The sequence below is a fragment of the Diadema antillarum genome, unplaced genomic scaffold (assembly GCF_040938485.1).
Source record: "Diadema antillarum isolate AM-2024a unplaced genomic scaffold, OU_Dant_1.0 scf00000143, whole genome shotgun sequence".
Lineage (NCBI taxonomy): Eukaryota > Metazoa > Echinodermata > Echinoidea > Diadematoida > Diadematidae > Diadema > Diadema antillarum.
The window spans coordinates 3,481,884-3,505,725 of NW_027271032.1; the positions used below are offsets into that span (position 1 = coordinate 3,481,884).

General features: G+C 39.5%; 1 protein-coding gene across 1 annotated transcript; it reads right to left on the reverse strand.

The window, feature by feature from the left end:
• Positions 1–7,177: 7,177 nt before the first annotated feature.
• On the reverse strand, positions 7,178–23,400 carry LOC139721471 (DNA replication licensing factor mcm7-like). Its single transcript, XM_071632787.1, has 16 exons — positions 23,256–23,400; positions 22,088–22,170; positions 21,234–21,398; positions 20,739–20,869; positions 19,881–20,061; positions 19,220–19,281; positions 18,065–18,323; positions 17,281–17,362; positions 16,124–16,255; positions 13,490–13,573; positions 12,389–12,600; positions 11,382–11,563; positions 10,754–10,837; positions 9,038–9,206; positions 8,080–8,189; positions 7,178–7,492 (listed from the first exon to the last, which is right to left on the reverse strand). The coding sequence occupies exons 1-16, from the start codon at positions 23,284–23,286 to the stop codon at positions 7,285–7,287; spliced, it is 2,175 nt and encodes a 724-aa protein (XP_071488888.1). The 5' UTR covers positions 23,287–23,400; the 3' UTR covers positions 7,178–7,284.
• Between the last annotated feature and the right edge of the window lie 442 nt (positions 23,401–23,842).

Consider the following 23,842-nt stretch of genomic DNA (forward strand, 5'->3'; position numbering starts at 1 on the left):
GTGTCTCGCAGTTGACCCAAGGCCTGCACATGTGCTTGGGTCTCTGCCCTCATTAAATCATGATACAACTCTGTTGCTTCCTTTTCCCTGTAATGACTGCGAAGCAGTCGCCTCAGGACTGGCAAGTCAAGATCTGGCTTAGACTCCAGGTAGGCATGGGGAGGTAACCCAGGAACCATGGATCCTATGATAGCATCTTCAATTTCTTCTTCTCCATATCCTCAATCCAGCCCAAGATCTATTTGGTGGACAAGGCTGGTCACTGCTTCTTTCTTGATTGGGGTGGTAAGCTCCACTCTGGGCAGGGTCTTGACCTTCTCCACTTCAGGTAGGATTCCAGTTTTCCCTCCAGTCATCCTCTTCATACTCATCTCGATGCTCTGAAGCAGCTCCATCCCACCATCCGTCCTCCTCTCCACCTCATCACTGCAAAGAAAAGAAGTAACCACATTCAACACAACCAACTTTCCCTTCTTAGCAAGTACCGTTACCTTCTCTTCTGGGATGCCGCACACGGTTGCAACTTCCTTCAGCTGCTCTTCTGTCAGTGTAGGCAGAGTAGCCAGGATTTCCATCGCGAGTTTATCCTTCCTGGGGCCAGATTCGTGTAGGTTAAGGACGACAAATCAGCATCACAATCTCCTTCTCTGAGTTTGCCGTCCTGGCAGAGTTGCCAGCTTTGAAGCTCCCGCCCAGGGAGGGGGTGTGTCTGAATAGACAAGAGAAGATAAGACACCATGTCAAGCTTGGATGAGTGGTACAACAAAGTGAGGAACCAAGACGACTTCCAAGCTGGTTGGGCTTTTTTAATCTCTCTTCCAGGAAGGGGGCTGAGCCACTATCCAAATGGGGAGGGGCAGTACCTCACTTTGAGGGACAAAATTACCTCTGTGGTCTATTGCCATTAGAAAAAGAAGGGCAATATAGTAGCAAAAAACAAAAACAAAAACAAAATAAGTGGGGGGGGGGGGGCAATTCTGTGGAACTCCACACAAGGAGTAGGATGCGATAGGGTTATATTTTTGGATAGAATCTGTTTGTCCTAGCATACAGGTACCGGTATTTCATGGGAGCAATTGTCACAGGAGCAAATGTCTTGGAACTAGTATGACCAAGCAAAGTCTGATCACAGATCATCTAATGCGTCATTGGAATGGCGGTAGAACTTGTATGGTATTAAAGGTGTCCAGATGTTTCTTGGCCAAACTTCAATGTAAGCAGAGTGGTTTTGTATGATAAAGACAGGTACAATGTGTTTTTCCTTCATTTTGGAGAGGATTGAAGGCTAGAGTTTTAGATGGAAATGTGTCACTTGTTCTTTTATTTGTGTATGTGTGTGTGTATGGAGTGCTGGAGTGTTCTGTTTGATTCATTTTCTCTGTGTTTTTGGTTTGCTTGATTTTGTTTTAATATTTGTGTGTGTATGTGTCTATGTATACATTAATTAACAGATTGTCAATATGTCTGTGCAAGGGACTTTGCAAGGGACTTTGCTAGAATGTCAATCTTACCTCAGATTCTTGGTTTATATTTCCCATGTAAGATATAATCAAATGAACAGCTTGATGATGTATTGTGCCTATTTTATTACCCACGAGATGCTATTGCATTTTGTTTAAAAATGAACTTTGTGACCTTCATATAGATGTCTTTACAATGTAAGTATTAGGAGAGCTATATCTTCTCACAAAGTCAGTAATGAAAGAAAGCAAAGGGATACATTTGTGCAGCTCTCATTGCCTTTTTTTTCTTGCCAGATTGGAAGTTGGATGTAAAATAAGTAAATTTGAGCCTACAGTATATTCTTGTTAAAATTTATGAGGCATCCAAGAGGTGTGTTTTACATATGATATTTGAGATATTTACTTTTTAATGTATTTCCAATATTATACAAATAGTGAATGGTCACGAGTGCAATGGTACGAGATTTCGCACGAGGTGAAAGATAGAGGCGCTCTATTCAACGAGGCGAAGCCGAGTTGAATAGTGCGCCTCATCTTTCACCGAGTGCGAAATCTCGTTCCATTGCACGAGTAAAGACCATACACTATTTGATTTATACAACGTCCAAGTAGATCTTTTTGGTCTAAGTAGGCCTAGAAGTCTATATATGTATGAAAAATATAGCCATACTTACATGTGGATCCACTGCGATTCTCTTTCTGGCTTGTGCAATCAGTGTAGATACAGGTCACAGCTATACTAGCGCTCATACACGCACACTAGCTCTAGCCTACGTACGCGCATGCATGTACCGCACACGTACACTGCGCTAGCTGCATGCGATCCTCAATATGCAACACACAGTACACGCAGTACAGTACAATTTCTCGAACCGTGGAATAGAACGAAAAAATCGAACCAAGTTGCACGCAAAAATAGAACCAAAATTGCACGGCGCGTTGAATGGAGTACTTATTGAATAACACGTCACCAACAATCCTCCAATCAAATTACAAGGATCTACTTGGACGTTGTATAAATTACAATAACTAAGGTGTCAACACTTTATCTAGTTGCATATTGACGTGTAAAATTGTTCACTTTGTGTCTCACCGGTCATAATAACAATACATTTCAGAGATGTAGCGTAGATGACATACGAGAAGTTTTGATGGCATTCTTCAAACTTCTGTGTCTAAATATAAAGATAAATATTACTTCATGGTGTAATTTGCCCCATGATATATCAATGCTTAATATGAGTGGATTTGCACATGGGTCAATAATGGCTGTCATAGCAACAGCCAATCAGCTATCAGGGATCTCCAGGATGTAAATGTAGCTATCGTAGTTCAGTGTATTGCTTCTTACTCTGAATTTTTATCCCTTACGTAGTCATGTGATTCTAGGTCGTCCCTTTGTTTGACTTCAGCTGGAGCTGGAGCAATTAGAAATCCCACCTCCTATTGAATAATGTTGCATTCCCTTTAATTACGTGCACACCTAGATATCTTAAATGTTGATTTGTAGTAGACTTTCCTTGCAAAGAGCTGAATTGTACATAACATGTATGTATAAAATGTTATGTGTATATGCAACATACAGTGTACTTGTAAAATATTTTCTATGACTTTTGATAAGGGATTGATATTGTAGGGTCTGAATATACAAGACTACAATGCTGCTTCTGTCAGTGTGTGGTACAGAGCTTTCACAGAATAGTCTCTACCTCTAAAACTTTTTAATGTACCTGGTATATACTGTGCATGGTTACAGGTTTCCAACACTGTAAACCAATCATTTGTTCCCTTCAAAATGTTGGTCTTCGATCTATGTACATAGTCTTTATCAAAGTAAAGCTGGATGATAAAATGAAATGCATACATTTTGATTTTCTTACACACCATGACCACATCTAAAAGCATTGACTGAATATGCTGCAGCGTGCTGCACATACGTATTCTTGCACAGGTTTGCTATTGTTCCATAATACAGATGCATGTCCTGTCATTATGTGAGAGTAACTTGTACCGGTACTCGTTTGTACTGCCTCATGTCTATCCAGGAAGATTAAACTGGTTTTGATGATAATGAACTGATATGATGTGTAAGAGCCTTGACTACTTTAGTCTTTTATCTTGGATGAGAGTGAGAGGAAGAGGAGGCTTAGGAAAATTATGTGGATTCACATAGAAGTTACACTTGTATATGTACACATGTGCATTATACATGTTAGGTACATAGTGGATGTGTGTGTGTTTCTTTAATGCAGCCATTTCTCTATTGGTGTATACATGTATTTCCATGTAAAGTTCTTTCTTGAAAAATTCAGACCCGTTCAAATTTCTAAACTTACACCTTTGAATTAAACTTGTTATTGACTCGTAGTTTTTGATCCATTGCACATCGTATTACAAACCAATCTCTGTTGCACACACTCAACAGTTCCAAGCCCACATTCAGTCACTCATTTTTATTGTCCACTTCAACTGATCGGTTTTGCCTACAACTAACCGCGACTGTACCACTCATTCACCTTTCATGCAAAAAATGGTTGCCATTTCTGTACTACTTTGAAGAATATGTGCAGACCACATCTGTTGACGTGCGAGGCGTTTTATAAAAAGGAGCATTACAGTATATTGTACGTCTGCAGACTATTTCTGCAATGTGTTGGCAGCCTAAGGATTCATTTTTGTAGGTTTCTGAGGGAGCAACAGTTACAACAATGTGTAAACAACTTTAAGGAGGTGGTGTTGGCTTATTAAGTATGATGTATCAGAAAAACTGTTCAGGAATATTGTTTATAATTACACAGTCCTCGACAATTACTGGAAACTGCAAGTAATTTATCAGTTGTTTCAGCAATGAACGATGAATTTGATTTACTTTCACAATGGAAACTTTCTGGTGGTTTTGCTGTTAAGTCACATAACACGATCTTAACCACATATGAAGGCAGTGTAACACGGCAACATTGTATCTACACACAGAATATTTTATTATATACCATCATACACACGTTCGGCCACAAATGCCAGTAACGGCAAAAAGTGAGGGAATAGTAAGCAATACAAACATCTTCCATGTATACATGACTCCATCAATTCTATTTACAACACTGTATACACCCGAGTGTGAAGGATAAGGGTAAAATAGGTTAAATGACAACTTGTGTTTATCAGGATGTGTGCATCGGGGTAAAGTGCATCGGGGTAAAATGCATCGACATCAGAGAAAGTTAAATTTTGCTTGCAAAAACTTTGTCAAAGCATACTGGTGGTGTTGGAAACCTTTCGGGTGTTTTGAAGTTATCAAGAGGGCCCCATGAAGAAGCCATAATTAGCATTCAACTGTGTTTACATATAGAATATCAGGGCCCCCGACATTACATCTCCCCTTCACTTGCCCATCAGGCAAGTGAAATCATCAATTATCAATTCTTAACTTGCCTGAAAGAAAACAGTACTTGCCCCCAAAATTGTCCCAATGTATTAATTGACTTCAGGAGCTTTTGATTTTCAAACTAAAAATCAACATTTTACTTGCCCAATCAGGACAGTAATTTCTCACATGTTTGTAATTTTGCTTGCTTGACATGCAATTTTACTTGCTTTGGGCGAGCAGGCAAGTGCTAATGTCAAGCTCTGTCTAAACACAGAGACAAGGTACCGAAGATAACATGACTGGCTGGTCCAATGAGTGGTTTTTGCTTAATTAACCCTAAAAAGACTGGGCTATTTTGGTAGCTCGAAAGACTGGGGGGGGGGGGGGGGGGCCTAAAGGGCCCCCCTTAAGATCTCGGCCGTGGATCGCGCGATCGCCGCGGAAATTTGCACAATGGTAGTGTGCGATGTAATCTACAAGATCGTATATCTAAATTTTCCAAAATAGTCTTCTTTTATTTTATTTTGATTGATTATGCTAATTTATGCGAGAAATCAGACTTTTTTATGTAAATCAGTAAATAAAGCTCCAAAAGTGCTAATTTTTGGTGTACATATTCTTTGTAGCATTCTTAGCAAATGTACTTGAAAAAAACTTCGGTATCAAAATTAATTTCTTATTTATTTCATTGTTTTATGAATTTCTTATGTATTTCGTTGTTTTTTCGACCTTTTGTTTTTGTTGTTTTTTTCAGCAAAATTTGTGGCAGACCCTTTTTGAAGCATAATACTACTAAAACAAATTGATTTTAGCCATTGAGAGTAAAGATAAGCATATTTATATGAACCATGTGATAAAACTCAATTTGTATTGACTTTGTACACAAAATCACATTTTTGAGCCATTTTCGGTCTCACGTGCATGTACAAAAAGTTATGTAACTTCACAACCGTACCCCCGGGCGTCACAAATTTGGTGTCAAAATGTGCGGGAAACTCGAAAGAAAAAGTCATAGAGCATCGCGGCGAGAGCATTGCGTGTTGCTGAGTAATCGCGCGAAATGTCGAGGGGGGGGGCCTTTTAGGCCCCCCCCCCCAGTCTTTTTAGGGTTAAGGCTGTGGAGGGAGAATCTCCCCATTCCTGAAATCTTCAGATCAACAGCTACCATCCTTAATGCAAAACAAAGTATGACCTAATTTGCAAGCAAAGTTCACAATATCTCTTAAAAAAAGAAGAAAAAAATTGTTCTCATACAAGTAGGTTTTATGGTTTCCAGCCCATGCATGACCGAGATTCTGTCATGAGAAGGGACGGTAAATGTTTTTGAAATTTTAGAAATAGCACCTATGTACTGACAAAAGACAAAACTGTGGCTTCTTTTCGTCTTTAAGTTTTGTTTTGCACACAGAGGCATACTGAGAAGTTTTAATTACAGAAATGTGGATGGAAAGGGCAATTTAACAAGCAAGCATACATTGCAAAGATTTCAAAGTGCTGCCAAAATTGGGATGCACCGTCAATTGATGCCAATCTAACAGGATAAATTACTTTCAACATTTGTAATTGTCACAGAGACTTGAAAATAAGATCATCTCATGAAGAAATTACTGCTCTTCCACTGCTGTGTAGCAAATAATTTTCATGAATCTACATCACGTTATGACTGGGTACCATATAAATATGGCTTCTGTCCCCATAAGAGAGAGAGAGAAATAAAATAGAAGCAGCATTCATTACTGGTAATACCAAGCTTCCAGTATGGATACAGCTTTTGTGAGAATGTCTAGGGTGTGTGGTGTGTGTGGTTAATTGTCTATATTCAGATCTGATAATACATGTAGTACTTTGGGATAACAGATTTATCCTGCAGTAAACTGTCAGCTCCACTTCAGTAAATCGTCTCACCTTAGGTAATTTACATCGCTCATAATGTACACACTTTTAACGACTTTGAATCAAACAATGTACATCCATCTCTAATGAGAAATGACACCTCTATCTGTATGTTTACTCTATCATCCTCTAAAACTTTACATCTACACTGTATTTACACATTATCAACTTTTTTTTTTCCTGAACAGGTAGAACTTTAACAGTGATAGTAGTATTTTGCAAATGTACAAGTCATTATGATTATTGGTAGGATTTCTCAGTAATGAAGAAATCAACCCTTGTGTCCTAATCATGATTCATATTATTTCGGTCTGGAAGTCACCTTTGAAAAAGAGGGGATAACATCAAGTCAGGGTACTGCATTTCTCATTACAATGCTATCAATCACAGTCTTGCACACAGATCGTAGAACCGCATTCCCGCATTCGGTCATCTGAGGTAAGGCTATCTGCAGGCAAATCTGGCAGGATAACAAGTATGGACATGCACGGTTATACAGTAGAATCAAACATCTGAATAAAAGTTAGCATCCTGTATAGTATAGCGCCCCCCAAGTCCGAATCACACAAGGGTGATCTTTGTCTTGGCCGTGTTGACTTGCCAGACGTTGAGCTCCTCGTAGGCTTCCACCGCCTCCTCGAACTGGTCGTTGGTGTAGCCCTTGGCCAGACACGCCTGGCGCGCCTCCGTGTACTTGACGCCACGGCTGCCGTGCTCGCTGATAACGTCGCAGACGATGCGGTAGATGACATCCTCAGCCCTCTGGGGCCTGTGAGTAGAAAAAAAGTTTGAGAAGTCATGAAAGCACAACAATTGTAAGTAGATCTGCAAATCTGAAGTACTATTAGTTACATGTATAGTCAATTTTGCATAAGTGCTTATGTTGAATAACTGGCTCAGTCAATGAAAACAAAAAAGGCCCAATCTACACTCGTAGCTTTTCGCCTATATTCCTGTGTGCAAGCAGAAGTTAAGTATCACCTAAGTCTAAATATTTCTCACAGTCCTGTAAAGGTCGATTTACATGGAGTTGATAGATACAGTGGATATTCATAGCACATTATTCTGTCTTCAATGTCTACTGATTTTATATCAATTCAGCTATATCCATTCTATTTATATCTATCACTGGGCAGAGATGCATTTCATCATTATCTGTTTCCGGTAAAGTTTTATATTTGAGTCTTAATCTTGGTTGGGGGGGGGGGGGGGGGACACACAACAACAACAACTCTGGCAATCTTACTACTAAAGCACAAAAACTGTCTTGGATCAAACATGGTCAACTGAGTGAATTGCTTTGACTTCATGGATTGTGATGGAGCTCAGATTCCGATATTCCAAGCCTCTACCTACCTAGTCGCGGTGTCTGGCTGACCAATCAGCGACTCCTTGGACATCTCCATGAGACGCATGGCTTCATTCACATCCTCCTTCTCCACAACGTCGATGAGACGCAGACGAGCCTGGAAAGGGGGGGGGGGGGGTGGGAATAGAATGAGAAAGAGAGAAAGAAAGAGAATTTTAACATCAGGTGCACTTGTAAAGATAATATTAACCCTCAATATGTTTCATTTGCCAATTGGAACGCATGCTGAAGGGCTTTGTTTGCCACTTGGCACAGAGGTCTGGGAACCATTGTCTAATGAATAGGGATTACTCAATGCCCCCAATCCTTATTGTGTCACCCTGGCCTTCCTGTCGGACTGAGCCGCATTGCTAGAGCTGAGCGAGTTCACTGAACTTTACAATGAGGTTTGGGTTTGGTTGGATTAGTGAATGCTGATGTAAAAGGTTGGCAAGTTGAGCTATGTGTCTGAGCACATCAAGGGTTAACAAAGCATCAAAGCATTCTGCTAAAGAGTCTCTCTTGTATGATCCAATGTAATGTGCATCATTTATACAGCTATACATACTGGTGTCACCATTTCCACACTGTCTCCATACCCCTAAGATTTTGCACTTTTCTGTGCTTGGCATCAACAACAACCAAAAAATCTCAATGCATGAGGAAGTTTCTCAACAATGAGGATGTGAAATGACAAATAAAGAGGAACTCTGAAGGGTGTAGCAAAACAATAGCTTATATGAAATATATGTGATTAGTCGACAATCTGTACACTGTTACCTCATGATACACCACATGGGTGCATCTTACGGCAAATTGTCAGACCACAAAATCTCCCATTTGACAGGTTTGCTTGATAATGTCTAGATGGAAAGACACACCAGCAGGGTAACCAAGACGATCAGAGACTCAACATAATTCCATCATTTATTAAAAGATACATCATCTGGGACACCAACTACTCACCAAGGCCGTTGCTAGGCGGAGGATACTGAGGAGAGTCCTCGCCGAGGTGAAGGTGGTATCCTTGCTACCCCGGGCCTCCTTACGCATCTCCACATACGCCCCCGTGATGTAGTCCGTCAGAGACTCTGGGATAACAGGCTGTTTGGTCTTGCAGAGGGCGATGTAACGCCTGCGAAATAATAAATAGACAGAAATCAATAGCTCGTAAAAATGTGCTTGTTGAACAATTTATGACTTTGCACTATTTTTGCCACACTGTAATATTTCTGGTTTGCTGACAGCAACAAGCCACCTAGGAAATTCACACTTGTATGGCATTTTTTAAAAGGTTTGTTCAAAGAAACAATCTAGAATTAAATGTGAAGTATCAGGAACACAGGGAGCCTTGTTCTACTCAAGGAAACTGTTAATTATTACCATACCATCACAATGAGTTCAATAGGCAATGGACAACAGCTTGACATTAATGACTAACAGCACATTTCTATAAAAATAGCATTGTAAATTGATATAGCAATAACCTTTAAAATCTGTCTCACAATGCTTAACCCTATTCTAACTGGGGGGGGGGGGGGGGGGGGGTCAACTTGACCCCCCCTCGACATTTCGCGCCGCGATTCCGCAACGCGGATATTTGGTGCGTCGTTTCATGACTTTTTTCTTTGAAGTCTCCCGCATATTTTGAGACCAAATTTGCGATGTCCGGGTACACCGTTCTGAAGTTATGTAATGTTTTGCGTATGCGTGTCAACCCGAAAACGGCTCAAATTCATGATATCGTGTGCAAATCCAATGCAAATTGTGTTTTTTGGTTAAATTGATATAAATTAGATTATTTCAACTTTTAACCATTGAAATTAATCAATTTTAATGTAGTTAAGCTTGAAAAAGCGCCTGCAACAAATTTTGGCCAAAAAACAATAGAAAACCAAAGGTTGAAAAACAATAAAATACATAAGAAATTAACAAAACAATAAAAAACAAAAGAAACTAATTTTGATCGTGCTATTTTTTTACAAGAAAATTATTCAATGTGTCTTGAGGAACTCTTACACAAAAATTTAGCAATCATTCAGTCTTTTTAATGGAGTTATAGGTGAAAATACGATTTCATGCGTAATTTGCATAATTAATTTACTAAAAATAGAAAATCAAAATTTTTCTTTTGTATGACCATGTAATCTTGTAGTTGACATCCGGCTCTATCTTCAGGCAAAATTTTGCGGCGATCGCGCGATCGGCGGCCAAGATCTGAAGGCCCCCCAGTAAAAACTTGGTCTCAAATAGCCCAGTTAGAATAGGGTAAAATTTGGCTTAACAGTTTTAGTTGGTGACTGCAATTATAAAAATAAAAAAGTCTCATTCACAACTGTTATCTGACTGCCATCTCATATTCTGTGAACTTGTAGTACAATCAGCACAATTCTGTAGGTACACAGAAGTCTACAAGTCAGTTATATCAGTATGGTGTACCACTCAAATGCATTTTATCATGCTCATTGCCAAAACTTGACAAAAACCATATCCATGTTCACAGACAATAACACATAAAGTACAGTTTTTGCCTCTTGAATCAAAGATAAGAAAACGGACATAAATCCTAAATGACACAAGAGCAGTTTATGTCACCTGGTCCGCTTCTATGGAAGGAAGAACAAATTAAAAATGAAGAAGGAAAAGATGAAAAGACGGATACAGAATTCAAGCCAGTCTCACCTCATCAAGTTCATGTTCAGTGGCTGTGTCTGTGTTGGGGGCTGGCTGCAGTGCTGGTGGACGTATGTGATGTGCTGGGCCAACCTAGAGCATGGGTCAAGATGGAACGGAACATGTAATCATACACAGTTTGATTTGCTGGTTCTTTAGTGGAAAAATGTACCCTTTTTTTGGGGGGGGGGGGAAGAGCATGATGGTCCTGTAATATGAATAAGAGCAAATCTAGGATCAGCAAGAAAATAGCCCTTCTGGTAAGCATTTACTTATCATTTTTAAACATCAATAATGGACAATGGAAATGTTTCTGCATGACTCCATCCCAATAAAGCACTTTATAGTTTCAACTAAGTGGTGGAAATGACATAAACATTCGTTTCATCAAATTTCTTTGCACTTAATGAGGGCTCCTGCTCAAGCAATTCTCCATTATCAGGTGAGCATTGTACTGAAAATAAACAAAAATTTAAGGAAATTGACATTTCTGAGCTCATACTTTTATAATTTCAGCATAAGCATGACCATCCTCAGTCCAGACGGTTCATCATCATTAGAAATATTGAAATATTGAATATTGAGAAATCTTGATTTAAAAAAAAAAAAAATCATATTTAGTCTTCTCTCTCCCCACCTCAAGTCGTTTTCTCTGTCCGGTTTGTCCTGGATGAGCCAGAGGATGTCGAAGCGGGAGAGGAGGGCTGCCGGCAGCTGGATGTTGTGCTCGATGGACTTCTTGGGGTTGTAGCGGCCATAGGCGGGGTTGGCAGCGGCCAGGATGGACACGCGGGCATTCAGAGACGTCATAATACCGGCCTGGAAGATTGACACACAGACGTTATTAAATCATATATGTACCCTCTTATCACAAGGGCTCTTGCATCATCAGTTATGAATGGATTTCAAAGGTCAGGTATCTCTTTTGCAAACATCATAATAATAACATCTACCACCATTGTACATGAAATCTTATGGTAATACACCTCAATTCAAAGAAATGCAAACCTAGCCCCATGTAACTGAAAAAAATGCTCCCTCTTTGAACCACGATTAATGGCTGGAATTTTTTTTTTTTTTTTTTGGTGGGGGGGGGGGTCTGAAGAAATTCACTGGAAATCTATAATACTGTTTCCCCCTCCATCACAAAGAAGTTTCCAATTTTACTATTCTGAGAAAAAGTCTGAATTACTCATATTTACAACAGAACAACTTTGAAAAACAAAATCTGGACTGTTTTCCTAAATTCGATTTTAAGGGATAAAGAAGGGACACACAAACTTTAATATTTGATCGTTTAGTTTGCCTCAGTTATCTCTAGAATTGAAACGATGTCTACCAAGCCCAGTATGCATAGACATATGAGTTGATAAAAGACAAATGCCTCTTGTACCACTGTGGAAATTCATGCAATTTGAATGTTCCCATGGCGATATGTAAAACCCAAAATATACCCATTGCTGCAAAATGGTACACAGCTTACACCTGCTGTCTTGTCCGATCAAATTAGAAGTCGAGAGCTGCCTCCAAAAGGGCGAACTACCAAACATTTCATTAATGGCAAACTATGACACAATCGCCATCCTGTTTTGACGGATGCGTGACCAATGGAGCGCCCTCTCTTGACGGGTGCAACCCCCTCACCTTGGCGATGGAGATCGTCTGCTGCTCCATGACCTCGTGGATGGCCGTGCGGTCAGTCTCGTTCATCTTGTCGAACTCGTCGATGCAGCACACACCCTCGTCTGCCAGCACCAGTGCCCCGCCCTCCAGGATCATCTCCCCCGTGATGGGGTCCTTCATCACCGCCGCCGTGAGACCGACGCCTGATGACCCGCGTCCTGTGGTGTACTGGCCTGGGTGGGACACAGGAGACTGAGATTATTAACTCTGTTGTGGTCATAAAGATGCCACTATCAAAATCCATCTAATATTGCTACCAAAAAGTTAATGAATGAACTATGATGGGTTTGTTGGATTCTAGTTCGAAGTATGTTAAGGCCCTCAAAACTGGACCATCTGAATGTATACTACATACTACTTGTCTAGTAATTTGTAGCAATAAATTTGTTTGTGTTTTCTCTGGCTTAGTATCATTCTATGTCCAAATCCTGTTATGAAGGGTTAGCAATGACCGACACACAATAAGCAAAAAAGTGTTGATCATATTGCAAGTTAATGGCATAATTAAAAAGACATTCACACTTCTAATGCTATTACAGTTCTTCATTCTGTTTATTTCACTTTTTCAGGGCTTTGTGTTGGGATACACAGCTTAGCAAAGCAGTGACAACGAAAACCAAACCCTTGTGTTTCACCTGAAGGAATGAATTGGTTGGTCAGTGACATCTTTCATGCATACCTTATCAAAACAAAAACATTAGTTGTCCACTCAAATACCCGGTAGCATGGGCATCCATTGAGTGGGAAAGCTAGCCTGGCTTGCACAAATTAAAAAATCCCCATAAGAAATTCGGTATAAATGTTGGCTTTCGCTAATCTCTGTGAAAGCACACACTTGGCCGAAGAATCTCAACTGGAGTCAACCATTACCACTGAGTGTATACTTTGACACGCATATTTGCTGAACAGTGCTATTTGCGGTTTTTTGAATGTATCCCGGTGGGCAGTTAATGAATCCGGCCACCCATAAATCCCTGTGATATCGGGCCTTTACAATAAATGATCTCTTCAGACAAGAAATGCTGGCCCTTGTCATGTGACACCTCTACCCCAGGTACTCACTCCTCGGTGCCAGACGATCGATGTAGCCGAGAAGCTGTGACTTGGCCACACCGGGGTCACCCATCAGACAGATGTTGATGTTGCCTGGCAACAGGGTGGAGGGTTAGAAATACAACACAATGTTTGAAGTTTGCATATAAATTTTGCAACTCTGAAAATTAGATTACTTTACAGTATATAGTAAAGGTAGGTTATTCAGACCTTTCCTCAGAATAACAAGGAAAAGTAGAAATTACGCGGTGCGTAATATATGTCCCCGCCGGAAGTAGCATTTTGTAGCAAAATGTGCAATATAGGTAAAAAATCAAGGTCAAAGGTCAAAGAAGTCAAAGGTCAAAATTCTGTGTAAAAGTTTTGAAGCCCTCACCTAGTGCCATCACATAAAGCAAACGGAATCGAAATCGGGTTAGAAATGGCGAAGGAGTAGCATTTTATAGCCAATGTACAATACAGGTCAAAAATCAAGGTCAAAGGTCAAAGAAGGCAAAGGTCAAATTTCTGTGTAAAGTTTTGAAGCCCTCACCTAGTGCCATCACATAAAGCAAACGGAATCGAAATCGGGTTAGAAATGGCGAAGGAGTAGCATTTTGTAGCCAATGTACAACACAGGTCAAAAATCAAGGTCAAAGGTCAAAGAAGGCAAAGGTCAAAATTCTGTGTAGAAGTTTTGAAGCCTTCACCTAGTGCCATCACATAAAGCAAACGGAATGGAAATCGGGTTAGAAATGGCGAAGGAGTAGCATTTTGTAGCAAAATGTACAATATAGGTAAAAAATCAAGGTCAAAGGTCAAAGAAGGCAAAGGTCAAAATTGTGTGTACAAGTTTTGAAGCCCTCACCTAGTGCCATCACATAAAGCAAACGGAATCGAAATCGGGTTAGAAATGGCGAAGGAGTAGCATTTTGTAGCAAAATGTACAATATAGGTCAAAAATCAAGGTCAAAGGTCAAAGAAGTCAAAGGTCAAAATTCTGTGTAGAAGTTTTGAAGCCCTCACCTAGTGCCATCATATAAAGCAAACGGAATCGAAATCGGGTTAGAAATGGCGAAGGAGTAGCATTTTGTAGCAAAATGTACAATATAGGTCAAAAATCAAGGTCAAAGGTCAAAGAAGTCAAAGGTCAAAATTCTGTGTAATAGTTTTGAAGCCCTCACCTAGTGCCATCACATAAAGCAAACGGAATCGAAATCGGGTTAGAAATGGCGAAGGAGTAGCATTTTGTAGCAAAGTGTACAATATAGGTCAAAAATCAAGGTCAAAGAAGTCAAAGGTCAAAATTCTGTATAGAAGTTTTGAAGCCCTCACCTAGTGCCATCATATAAAGCAAACGGAATCGAAATCGGGTTAGAAATGGCGAAGGAGTAGCATTTTGTAGCAAAATGTACAATATAGGTCAAAGGTCAAGGTCAAAGGTCACGACTGAAATTCTGTGTAGAAGTTTCAAAGCTCCCATGTAGTGCTATCATATAAAGCAAACAGAATCAAAATTGGCTCATAAGTGACAGAGAAGTAGCAAATTGAAGATTTTGATCACACACGGACACACGGACGGACGGACGGACGGACGGACACACGGACGGACGGACACACACACGTACGGAGCCCGTTTCATAGTCCCCTGCTCGAACTCGTTCGGCGGGGACAATAAGACTGAAAAATTTCTTTATGATGGAGGGGGAATAAATACTATACATTTCCAGTGAATTTATTTGGACCCATCCCCCCAACAAAAAAAAAAAAAAACCAAAAAAAAAAAAACCAAAACAAAACAAATCAACCATTATTCTTGGTACAAAATGGAAGCGCATTCTTACGTAACATGGGGATATTTTTCTTCTTTTTTTTCAAAAAACTCCGAGGTTTACTACAATAAGATTTCATACACTATGCTGGAAGACAGTCATCTTCATACTTGCAAAATTTTGTGACAATTGTTAAAGGGATATATGACCTTTTAGGCATTCATTGATAAACAAAGTATTTTGTTATTGGCACACAAAGCTTCACTAATCCTATCCCTAATCCCACAATTAAGACAATGATTAAACACACTGAGAGAAAAATCAGTCGCAGTATCTTTTAGCATTTAACAAAAACAGAAATATGACATAAATTCTATGTTATGGTTTCATGCTTTGAATGTGTAAGTACGATATCTTGTGAAGGATCATCGGTACAGAAATTATCAAATGTTTACACCTCAAGTACTTACTGCGTAAGCATGTCTATTATCATTAGAATTTATGACTGCATGTATCTTATTCAATTAATGAATTCTTACATCACACTGTTTTCATTTGCAACTGACTGACAAGTTACACCATACATCGACATAGACATGCACCAATTAATCAGTGTTTCAGTAGTTGCCATGACAATGATTAATTGGCACTTATTTGTACATCAATGTAGGGCAATCTGCCCATAAGTTGGCTGCCTCTTAATAGTACTGATCAATATTTTTACATCTTCAAAACCTGTCTGCAAGGGCGAACACTCATTCATATATGGTTTGCTAATCCATAAATCAAATGTCATGGCAATTCGATGTTCTTTGAAATCTAGGAAATTATTTATGGCTGGTATTTAGTTGATTCTCTAGTCAACAGTTGCATTTTCTCCTGCTAATCTCACCTCTGATTTTCATTCCCTTCGGTGACCTGTCCACCCCACCGACCAGGAGAAGCAGAAGGGCCTTCTTGACGTCTTCGTGGCCGTAGATTTCTGGGGCGATGGATCCCGCAAGTTTCTCATAGAAGTCTTCCTCTACAAACAATAAATACATTAATACCAAATAGTTATATGAAATGAATATGAAAATAAACATATCATGAATGAATGAATAAACAAAAAATAAATAAATGATATAAACAAATAATAATAAAAAACAAAAAAATAAATTATTTTATATTAAATAAATGAAATTAAAAAAATAAATTAATGAGATAAATAAACAAACAATGTATGAATAAATACAAAATAAATAAATTGATCAATTGATCAATAAATAAGGACAGGAGGCTGAGAGGTTAAATGGTAGTGTTGAAGAAGCTACTAACAGAGCATGAGTTCAAACACATCTGAACATTTTCATTAATCTGCTATATGGCGACATAAATTACCGTAAATGATCAGGATGAATCACAGCAGACACTGCACTAGGTAAGTTGCACTCTTGCAACATAAAAGTGCTGAGGAATACTCACATGCAAAGCATTATCATTCCCCTCATTATTCCTACAGTAAACATCACTTTGTGACTTTTTTTTCATCTCCTCTTCTTAACAAGTATGGAAAATAGTGAGGAATTTAAGCATTACATGGAAAAGAGGTGCTAACAAGATATCAAACCCTCGCTGGGGTGACAAGATCTTGTTTCTCAACTTTGGTGAAAATCACCTTGTTGGATTAATTGTCAGATAATCAGTTAGGCGATAATCTGTCCAAATCCTAGCTGTCTTACCCCTAAAAAACAAAGCCACTATGGCTTGTCAATAGGAAGATGATCACATTTGTTACAGAGCTCTGGTTGCCATGCTTTTCCCTCTCCTGAACATTATACATTTTTGAGATACAAGATTTTGTCATCCCAACAGCGAAACATCACTGTCATTAAAATCTTCACAGCGTACAGAAGAAGCATGGACAAGTGTTTGAAAAGTGTAACTAAACAATATGAGAAAGGTAGGGATGCAGTTTTGGCATACACTGGTATGTTTTGCTTTTACTTCATTTCACAGTAATGTCCCAGTATGACATCAGCACAGGGACTTGCAATGAAGTTCACTGACCTGCAATCTGCTGGACTTCTTCTTCAGAGAGCTCCTCTGTGGACATCTCTTCATCAGCTGCCTTGTTCATCTTCACTATGCTCTGAAGAAAAAAAAAATCATCAATTTTTGATGTATTAAATGCACATGATACCACAGATTTGGGTTCAAAATGGTAGTTCTTGTCCCCATAAGATAATTTGAGCAGTCCTCATGAATATCAATTACTGTAAAAGTGTATATTTTTGCACGAGTATTTTTTTTGTGCTTGGCTGGGTAAGATGACTCAGAGGTTTGTGTGTTTTTAATTCTGCGGAATCAAGACATCAACTACAGGAACATATGATAAGCAAACATTTTTGCGTGCTCTTATTTTCACCCTAGTTTCTTGTTGCGCAAAATGCTCGAAAATTTGAACACCGCGCAAAAACTTCCACTTTTACAGTAAACAAAAGTCTTCCCTATATCTAAAGTAAAGATAGGTGTTTTTTTTCTTTCATCTCAGCACATATTGTTACGATGCTTCATTCTTCTATTCAGATTGTCTGTGTGCTCCATGTGGGTATTGGATTAGGCATTGTCTTGGACCACTTTCACCTACTGAACTAACTTTCACACAAGCTAGGATGAACAAATGCAAGTCAAAAAACAAATTATGTAACACTAATGTATTAACAGTACTTGTATACCCAAATTTGGGGTATTTAGGGTATGAGCTAATATGTCGAATGAGTATATATTTCAGCAAATTTTGAAAGCTACAGTTGACACGCAACTCTGATGATGTTGACGCTATATGACTCACATGCGCATCCATGAATGTCTCGGAGAGCAGACCCTGCGTCATCTGCCGGAATCCGGTGCGCAGCATGGGAAGGAACACGCCTGTGACGCTGACGTGATCGCCGGGTTGGCACTGCCGCGTGGTCTCACCACGGGCGTAGACCGTCATGCTGCGCGGGATGTTGCCCACGGGCACCTGATCACTGTGCTCCTGGATTTTCACCTCCTGGAATTTGACGAACTTGGAGCCGCGGGTCTGCAGGTAGAGCCGACCACCAGACCTGGTACGGGGTAGAAGGAGCAGATGGAAGAAGTATATAATTGATTGCATTCACTTATTAGAATCTGCAGTGCAGTAGCATAGCAAAGGTTTGAAGTGCAAAACCATCAACATTCCAGCATCAGTGTAAGACCAAAGTAATGGTGGAGTGTACATTGCATAGATTTGGACAAACTTTAGTTACTCCATTATACTTTGTACATTATTTACATTATTACATTTCCCCAATCAATCTACATTATGATCGACCATTTCAACTTATTGCTGTATGATTTCCATCCGTGTCAGAGCTCATTGATACAGTGTAGATAAAAAATGTGAAAGATGAATGGAGCATAACAATAATATAAGATGATAACAGTAGGTTTCAATAACTGTGTCATCTTCTAAAAATGCACTACTGTGTTCAAAGAATGATTTTAATGCTCTAATTCTCTCAGTTTGACCCTGATCACTCATCAATGGAGCAATAGGTCAAAAATCATCTCAACAAACTAATCCATCACATTATATACTTCCACCTGTTCATGTCAATTCAATCAAATGTAGTGACAGTCGAGATATTAAAAAAAAAAAAACAGTACCAGTATTCAAAGTTTGGCCTGGAAAATAATTCTGCACCAATAGACAAATAGACGCAGAGACATACAGGCAAACCAATATCAAAATTCTCCTCAGAAGAATGATTCAGATCTTTACATCTTCGCCCTTGCTCTCTGGGTGTCTGTGCACCTACTGGATGATATAAGGCTAGCTCGTATTAAAACTGCTACAGATACTGAAAAGTGCTCTTCATCCATATGCCACACAACATCTGAGGCAACAAAAAGATGGGAGCTTTGAGTGAAGACCCTAAAACTGTGCAAAAGAAATCCACTGGGGATGAGGTTGACTTACTTGTTTGTTGTACACTCTTGGCTGGGGCACATGAGAAGCGGCATGAAGGCTGGGGAATTTATCTGAAATGTAGAATTAGGACATAAAAGTACTGAACCTCATGACATATGCATCAAAGACATCATCATAGATAAATATCACAAACTCTAGTAAGAGTGGTGTGTCCTGCCTGAGCCATATTTCTGATTGAATGCAGTCATGAATAATGGAAATTATCATTAATGTATAAAAGAAAATCATCATTAACAAATAAACCCTGCAGGCAAAAGAACAAGTACAAGGTAGTACACACTGCTATAGTAGAACCAAATGAGAGTTTACCTGGTACAAAATTCAACACAAAGGCAATACAATATGCTAGTTTGCAGTTTTTAGTTGTGACTCTTTAGATAACCCCATCAGTGAGTTGTACTTTGTGCACTTAGTTGATATTTGCAGTAAATTAAAGAATATGAAATGAAGTCAAAGCCGTTTTATTCAAAATGCATTTGTAAACTTAACAACTGAAGTACTATCAAGACTGAGTTTTCCTTAGTCTTTGAGATTATTTTTGCTAGAGATAGATTGATCAGTTTGAAGAATCTGGATAAAGGTTTATTTTGCAAGCAAGTGTAGTGAGTTAAAACCCTCTCCACTTTCTAAAGAGGACAACTCCACTCACCGGTTGGTAGGTTTCGGCACCACACTGGTCACAGGTGTAGGTGGCAACAGTCATCATAGGTTTGACCTCCGTGGATCGGGTCACGATGCCGCGACACTGCACCAGCTTGCCGATGCGATCTGCCTTGATGTCGCGCACTGACATTGCCTTCTGCTGTGAGGGCGTTTTGAAGTACACTTCGCTGTGGCGGGCAAAAATGTTAGGAATACCATTATGATGTAAATTTGAGGTTTCTGAAGAGGGATTCTCTGAGAAAAATACACAAAATTCACACGAGGACTCATCCTCTGGATGTACAAATGATAAATTTTGATCTGCAAATGTTTTGGATATATATATAAAATCACACATACAATAAAAAACTGTAAAACATTCTAAAGATGGCTTAATAATTTGCTGACGAATGAGGTGGATACATAGTGAGATTTCTCTCTCATCAAATCTAACATATCAGAAAATGCATAAAATGTTGGTGCAAATGTCTGCTCTTTCCTTTTAACAGTTACAGTGGCGGATCCAGGCAGGGGTGCACTGGGTGTGCGCCTTCCTTTATTTTTTGTTAAAACAAAAGAAAAAAGAGAAAAAATTGGGGGAGGGGTGGGGTGTATGTGCCCCCCTTTAGTTTTGTAAAGGTGCCCCCCTCTTTACGGAATACCTGGATCCGCCTGAGTTATATTCTCGAATTGGTAAGAAGATGAATGCCACATCTCTGACTGAATGGAAGAGACATCTATATCTACAGAACTTGATTTCAATCTTAGAAGATTTCACTTGGATAGAATAACTACATGTGCTATCAAACAATCACTACAAAACTGTAAACTATTTTTACAAGTGGTACATGGGAAATTCACTTACAATCTCCTCATCAGCTCAGCAGGAAACTGGTTCCTAGTGTCCCGGGGTTGTTCGGCGTTTGGTCCTCGTAGCCTCTGCTCCATGAGGAGACGATGTTCAATGTACACGTCCAGCGCATCTTTGTGGATGACCTTCGTATGAATAAAGTGATGACATATAAATTTAATCTTGAACCCAACCTCATCAATAAAAATCAAAAGGATTTTTGATTTCTTTACTGTCAAAAACTTAAATGAGAAGATGAAACATTGAGCGCAATGCCATCATCTGACTAATAAAAATTCCAATTTGTAAATTATCTTTGTAAATATTGGTGGAATTTTGCCATCTTCTTGGTCTGTTGTTGATCAAATTTGACTTAAAATGTTCTTCAGTTATAGTAACCATATTTCTTTTCACAAAATGCATCTGATCAACAACAAACACATCAATACAAATCATAAACTTACTCCCCAAGATAATCAATGCATGATGTGTCAAAAAATATGAACTTACATCCTTCTGGCGATAGTCGGGGAGCATGTCTTGGACAGCGTCGGCAAACAGCTGCACGTAGCGCCGGCAGTTTTCAACGATGGCCTCCGCCAGCTCCGGATCGTGTTCAGCGACATCGTCTAGATCTATGGTGAGAGCCACCTGTTCCCTGTGGGCAATCTTAACCTGTTGCAAAGAGTTGAGAGATTGCAAGATAAATGACAGAAACTCTCTTTTGGTTAGGCAAAGTGGTGATGTTGAGGTGGGCACCTAACTAAAAGCATTCTGGAGGTGGTCAGCTTTGTTTTGTAGGGATCATTTGTACACAGTAAAAAAATCCAAGCTCTGCATAACTTTGCATGATTTTTAAGAGGATAACTTATTTCTGATAACATGTGTTTTAAAATACATTCAATAGCTTTTTGCTGACAATTGGCAGTTTCTAACAGACATCATCATAGCACTTTTTTTTTTTGGCAACACTCTTAAAAAATAATAATAGTAATAAAAAAAGAACCTATCATTTTAATCTACATCATTCCAGTCCAACTCTGAAGGGTACATACAGTAAGAATAAAAGATACTCTATGCCAGGGCTGCACACTAAGACATTTTTTTTTACTGGTCCAACCTGTCTGTTGGACCAGCAGGCACCCAGTTTTTCCATGTTTTACTGGTCCGTTCCTGAAAAAGTTACTGGTCCGACATTGATTTTTACTGGTCAGACCAGCGCCAGTGTGCAGCCTTGTCTATGCAACAAATGCTTTCAAATGAAAGGAATTGCAAATGCTTATAGTGTACATAGACTGATGTACTAACAATGTACATGGGTACGTTATGTAGACTTCTACATATCTTTGAATCTGAATGCTTACCAGCTGTTGGGCATATCTAAACTCTTTCTTTCCTTTCCGTCCACCACTGACATAGAAGTCTGTCAGAAAACCCTTGCACTTCTCTGCATAAAAGAGACCAAGGGGAAAGAAAAATTCAGATAAGACTATTAAAGAGTAAGAGTATTCTGCGGTTCTGACGTCACCTACCATTACAAACTATTTTGTAAGTCGCCATTACCATGAAGCCGCCATTCATTTATGCACTTGTTCATATGTTTGTCCCTCTCGTTCTTTATAATTTCATGTGTATGCACTGACAGGACTCTTTTTTTTTACGTCAAGCGAAAAGTAACATTACTAACAAATATGTCCTTCTGTCAAAGTGAAAAATCTCTGTACGGCCAGGAAGAACTTTATGGACAGGTACAGGTGTGTTTGACACACACACACTACGATACAACGTGTAATGAAACTGTAACGTTAAGTTAGAGAGTATGCTCACACGACAGGCTGGGCAAATCAACTTTTTCATAGGGGGAAGGCGATATTTTTTGCTGGGAAGTTAGTTAAATCACATATCAATCATTTTGAACTTTGGGCCTTTGCCATTTTAATGATTTACAGCATTTGGGTTGAGCCGTTTATAGACTCTCAGAAGGTCAGAGCTCTAATTTACATCTAACAAGTTTAGTTTAAATTGGGTGTGTTTCGAAAAATGAGAGAAAATATAAAAGGGTGGCAACTCAACTAACAGTGACAAAATGACTGTGCAATGCCAATTCAATGGCAACCCTGAACCCCTTGATGGTAAATCTTAGACAGAAAGATCCGTCTGTCCGGAGGAGTCTTATTTTTTTGACATTCCGTAAAGCCAGACGCAGTCTCCGCGGAATATATCCCCGACGACGTTCCATATGACAGACCAATCTTTCGGTCAAGGTAAATCTTTGACTTTACAAAAAATGAAGAAAATCCAACCCACATCACAACACACAAGGGGAAGGGATATGGGAGTAAATGAACAAACGTACATGAGTAAAGTGTTTGAGTTTCGTGAGGCGACACTGCAAATACATCCATGACAAATGACAAGGCAGGGGCATTTAAATTTTAAATGGCCATGATGTCAACAGCGGTCCCTGATCGCTCATTGCATTACACGCACACACACATCAACATGATCAACTCTTCAGTCATATAGTATTACCTTTTTCAGCAACGTAATCTCTGGCTGACATCCTGACTGATTCCTGATTCGACAAAGAAGTGTTGGAACGTATTTATGAATAAAAGGACACCAAAAATTTTGAGAAAAGGAGTGCAATAGAACGATTTATCTACGATTGGTACAAGATAAAGCATTCACTTGATCAGTGATCACAACACAGTGCTGCTGCGCGCTGGTGCCGGGTGGCGGGTACGGGTACGTACGTACGCACAGCACGGTTTAGTTTCTCACGTACAATACAAAGCTGGCGCGAAACTGATCACGTGACAGAACCTCGCTCGGCGCGGTTTCATACTAGTAGTCTATTGACGAGACGCTGATTTGCGTAGATCCAAGTTCTTCTTCTTCAATGTGAACGCTCGCTGGGACTTGTCCCCTCGTGAATCAAGTCGGGTACGGGGACAAGATTTGGAGGGGAGAGTGACCTTGGGGCGAAATTGATAGCGTCCAGCTGTGGTCATCAAATGTGCGCATGCGCTATGCCTGGCAGAGCTCGCCCCAAGCCCCAATTGCCCCCACAGCTCGGGGACAGATGAGATACCAATGTGAACGGTCAGTCGTAAAAA